The sequence below is a fragment of the Bos indicus x Bos taurus genome, chromosome 3 (genome assembly GCF_003369695.1).
Source record: "Bos indicus x Bos taurus breed Angus x Brahman F1 hybrid chromosome 3, Bos_hybrid_MaternalHap_v2.0, whole genome shotgun sequence".
Classification (NCBI taxonomy): Eukaryota; Metazoa; Chordata; class Mammalia; order Artiodactyla; family Bovidae; genus Bos; species Bos indicus x Bos taurus.
Window position 1 is genome coordinate 23,558,948 of NC_040078.1, and position 5,095 is coordinate 23,564,042.

General features: G+C 44.4%; 1 protein-coding gene across 1 annotated transcript; it reads left to right on the forward strand.

The window, feature by feature from the left end:
* The first annotated feature begins 941 nt into the window (after positions 1 to 941).
* On the forward strand, positions 942 to 3,086 carry LOC113890296 (disintegrin and metalloproteinase domain-containing protein 30-like). The gene has a single exon (XM_027538233.1). It carries the CDS (start codon positions 942 to 944, stop codon positions 3,084 to 3,086), a length of 2,145 nt encoding a protein of 714 aa, XP_027394034.1.
* The last annotated feature ends 2,009 nt before the right edge of the window (positions 3,087 to 5,095 follow it).

Sequence of the window (5,095 nt, forward strand, 5' to 3'; positions counted from 1 at the left end):
GTTGGACACAACTAAGCAACTTTTACTTTCCCTGTGCTATACTGTAGGTCCCTGTTGCTTATCTGTTTTATATACAGCAGTGGGTACTAGTCAATTCCAAACTCCCCAGAACTCTCCAGCCTCTTTTCTGTTTCTTTCCCCTCTGTCACATCAAACTTCTTGAATGTGGTCTAGACTTCCAAATCCCCATTTCACATCACAACCTTTTGGTATGTGTATCCTCGGCAGTTCCTCCAACAGTTCACATTAAAGTCTCCATAACTTCCTTTTGCTAAATGGAGCGTTTCTTGAACTCTGGTCACATTTCACCTGTTGACCAAAGGTGCGTCCAGGGGTGGGGGTGGGAAGGTAGTGTCTCCGCTCATTTTCTCAGGCTCGGGTGCTACTCTGGCCCCCTCAGATGCTCTTTCCTTTGGCCGCAAGTGAGCCCCGCAGAAAAGTGGGATGATGAAGTAGTGCAATGATGAAGTGGGCACAGCAGCCTATGAAACATCCACATCAACACATGGGAAAATCGGGTGTGTCCTAAAGTCTACAGAAACAAGAAATGGCCCAAATTACAGCGAGCCTTGAGCAAGTTCTCGGTTGTTCCTCTTATTCTTTAGTCCTTCTCCTTTTCTCAAGCTGCTCTCTGTCTTCTCCAACCCGCAAATAGACAGTCTAGCTTTTCATCTTATTCTGGCGCACCTTCCTTGGATTCTTCCACGTGCGCCCAACGGCACCGCCCAGAGAACGAACCAGATGCGTTGGGCGGGGCGTGTAGCTGCTGGGGAAATCAGCTAGCCTCAGCCTGACCCAGCCTGGCCCAGGGCTGCGCTCCCATACACCGCACCAGCGAGCTTTGCACGCACTGCTCCCAGCGCCTCTAGCGGAGGTCCCTGGAAGGCTGACTCTCAAGGCCACAGTGGCAGGGACTGAGTCAGTGGGGAACAGGCTGTGCCATGAGGTCAGTGAGGACCTGCCTCTCCCCAGGCCGGTCGCTAGTCCTGGCGGTGCTCCTGGTTGACTCTCTTGGCAAGGATTTACTTTTTCACCCTGAGTGGGGCTTTGACTCCTATGAAATCACCATTCCCAAGAAGCTGAGCTTCCGTGGAGGGGAGCAGAGAGTGGCCAGGCACGTGTCCTACCTCCTGCAGGTAAAAGGCAAGGACCGTGTCCTTCACCTGTGGCCCAAGAGGTTTCTATTGCCCCGGAATCTGCAGATTTTCTCCTTCACAGAACAAGGAAGACTCTTGGAAGATCACCCTTATATATCCAGCGACTGCAACTATATGGGCTTGGTTGAAGGAAATCCGGAATCTGAAGCTACCATAAGTACATGTATGGGAGGTCTCCGAGGCATCCTGAAAATTGCTGCCAATAATTACCAAATCGAGCCCTTCAAGGCTTCTTCTAATTTTGAACACATGGTATATCCCCTGGAGAAAGAGGAGGAAATTCCCAATCAAATCTGTGGCTTAACTAATGAGGAAACAGTAGAGCAGATGGCCCAGCATGAGAACATGGCTAGGACTCCAGATTTCACTGAGTCATATGTGCACCAAAAGTACCTGGAATTAGCCCTGGTCTTTGATAACAGTAGGTATTTATATATGAACTCCAATCTTACTCAAATCATAAATGATGCCATTCTTCTGACTTCAATTGCAGACTCTTATTTTCAAGATGTCCGTATGAGAATACAGCTATTAGCTGTTGAAGTATGGACAGACAGAGACAAAATAGCACTTAATTCCCCAGAGTTATCACAAGTTTTAGGCCAGTTTGTGCAGTACAGGTCACGTGACCTACATGTTCGGATTCCAGCAGATTGGGCACACCTGTATGTTCACAAAAAGTTTAAGGATGCACTTGCACATCACTGGGGAAGTGTATGTAGTATGATGCCTTCTGGATCTACAAGTTCTGTGCTAGATAGAAACATCCTTGGCCCTGCCACTTGGACTGCTCATGTTCTGGGCCATAGTGTGGGAATGACCCATGATTATGAATACTGCCAGTGTAAGGGTAGGCATAGTTGTATCATGGGCACTGGACGAACTGGGTTTAGTAATTGTAGTTATGCCGAATTTTATTCACATGTAAATTCAGGATTAAACTGTCTAAATAATCTCCCAGGCCTAGGCTATGTGGTTAAGAGATGTGGAAACAAAATTGTGGAAGAGAATGAGGAATGTGACTGTGGTTCGACAGAGGAGTGTAAAGAAGATAGGTGTTGTCAACCAGATTGTAAATTCAAACAAGGTGCCAGCTGTAATATTGGACTTTGTTGTCATAACTGTCGATTTCGTCCATCTGGATACATGTGTCGGGTGGAAGAAAATGAATGTGACCTTGCAGAGTACTGCAATGGGACCTCAGCTTTCTGTCCAAGTGATACTTATAAGCAGGATGGAACCCCTTGCAAGTATGAAGCCCACTGTTTCAAACAGAGTTGTCAATCCAGGTATATGCAGTGCCAAAAAATTTTTGGACTTGATGCCAAGGATGCTCCTCATCAGTGCTATGATGCAGTTAATGTAATAGGTGATCAATATGGGAACTGTGGCATTATAGGAGTTCGTGAGTATAAAAAGTGTCCCAAAGAAAGATCCTTATGTGGCAGGCTACAGTGTATAAATGTCGAAACCCTCCCTGATATGCCAGATCACACCATCCTAATATCCACTCATCTGCATAAAGAAAATCTCATGTGCTGGGGCATTGGCTATCATCTAGCCATGGTACCTATGGGGTTACCTGACCTGGGTGTGATAAATGATGGTACCTCCTGTGGTAAGGAGCGGGTATGTTTTAATAGAAATTGTGTGAATAGCTCAATCCTGAATTTTGACTGTTTCCCTGAGAAGTGCAACCGCCGAGGAGTTTGCAACAGCAACAGAAACTGCCACTGCATGTATGGTTGGGCCCCTCCGCTCTGTGAGGAGGTAGGATATGGAGGAAGCATCGACAGTGGGCCTCCAGGACCAGTAAAGGAAGGGGTGCCTGTCTCAGTTCAGGTTGTGTCCCTTATGGTAATGCGCCTTATCTTCTTGTTTATCTCAGTGATCCTTGTGTTATTTTGGAATGTCCTAGAACACTTCTGAAGCCAAAGAGAGACACCACCAAGTAGCACTGGAGCAGAACAATTCAAGGCGAAAAATATATCTATATCAAGAAACCAGAAACGTAATCAGGCAATCCACAGTAACTCTGTTTACTACACAGGGTCATAAATTGAATAAGCTTCTCATTTGTCCATACAGCTCTTTCTTCCTTCAATTTATTTTACCTAATTTTCTTTGAGTTTTTGATCAGCAAATAAAAAGTACTCTTGATTTGGAAACAAATCGGTGCATCTTGCTCTCCCCTTAGTTTGGGATGAAGTTTGGATCGCCTTTAAAAAAATGCCCTACTGGTTTTCTGAACACGCACATTGTTAGTTTCATAGAATTACAGTGGATTTCAGGGTAATGTATGGTCTTTCAGTCCCAGCAAACAAAGCCGTCATCTACTTTTCCCTGTCTCCCTCAGTGTCATCAATGAAATTGTCAGTGTCTGTGCCGTTTGTTGAACCATGAATGGTGATTGCCACATTTTATATATAGAAGGTGATCGCTTACGAGGGGAGTCCCTCACAGTGCGGTTCACACACAGTGTAGAAATCTGGTCTCTGACTCAGTGTTTGGGTTGGACTTGGTTGGGTTGAGGGCTCAGAGAACTGAGTGGCCCCTTCAGAGGAGTCAATGACCACCTCTTGCTCATCATCCCAGCCCTGTGACAGCCGAAGTGTTTTGGTCTTGTTCTGGGCTGAACCCTCCTTCTGTTCCCTTAGCTTCTACGGGGCTCCTTCTTCCCCAGGCAGCACTGCAGGTCAACTATACCCCCACTCCAATCTCTTTTCTTAGCCATGTAGTTCTTCTAACTAAAGAAGTTGTGGGGCTTCCCTAGTGGCTCAGGCAGTAAAAAATCTGCCTGCAATTCAGGAGACCCGGGTTCGATCCCTGGCTCGCTCGGGAAGGGAATGGCTACCCACTCCACTATTCTTGCCTGGAGAATCCCATGGACAGAGGAACCTGGTGGGCTACAGTTCATGGAGTCACAGAGTCAGACATGACTGAGCACACACAAAGAAGCTGTGGGACACACTCATGATAAAGAGTGTCCCCTTGGACTGTTTGGGGACTCCTCTTAACTCAGAGTAGAAAGAACATCAAGATAATTTTTTGATCATCATAATTCTAACTTTTATCAAACTTAGCCATCATCAGAAAAATCCTAAAAAAGCAAGGACATGTGGTTATGTAGCTACAATACTGAAAATGGTAACTACCATTTATTGTGTTTAATCTGTGGCAGACAATGTTCTAAGCACTTCACCAGTGCCAATATGCATGAAAGTGAAAGTCACTCAGTCCTGTCCAACTCTTTGCAACCCCATGGACTATAGAGTCCATGGAATTCCTCAGGCCATAATACTGGAGTGGGCAGCCTTTCCCTTCTCCAGGGGATCTCCCCAACCCAGGGATCAAACCCAGGTCTCCCACATTGCAGGTGGATTCTTTACCAGCTGAGCCACAAAGGAAGCTCAAGAATACTGGAGTGGGTAGCATATGCACAGTCCTGAATATAAGTCTGTGGGGTAGGTGTTGTTATTTTCCTGTTTTCTAAAAAGGAAATGGAGGACAATGAGGTTAAATAACCTGCTCAAGATTATACAACTAATAATTGCTGCCATTATTCAATGTAACTTTATATGAATATTTGGAAATTCAATTTAGGAAGGAAGATTTATTTAAAAATTTAAGCTTATTTATACATCATAGATATTTTCAACATTTTTGTTGTCATAAAATGTATAAATATTATTATTTACATAAAGCATGCATGCAGTGTAATAATTTAATATACGTATATATTGCAGAGTGACTACCAAGATCAAGGTAATAACACATCCATCACCTCACAAACTTCAATTCTCAGAGGGTAAGGATACTTAGCAGCAACTCTCAACAAATTTCAGATATAAAATACCAGATTATTAACTCTGTTTATCATGCTGTATATTAGATCTTCAGAACTTATTTAATTACAACTGAAAGTTTGTACCCTTTGT

Coding starts and splice junctions, on each gene's coding strand:
- LOC113890296 (XM_027538233.1), top strand. CDS start 942: ATGAGGTCAGTGAGGACCTGCCTCTCCCCAGGCCGGTCGCTAGTCCTG.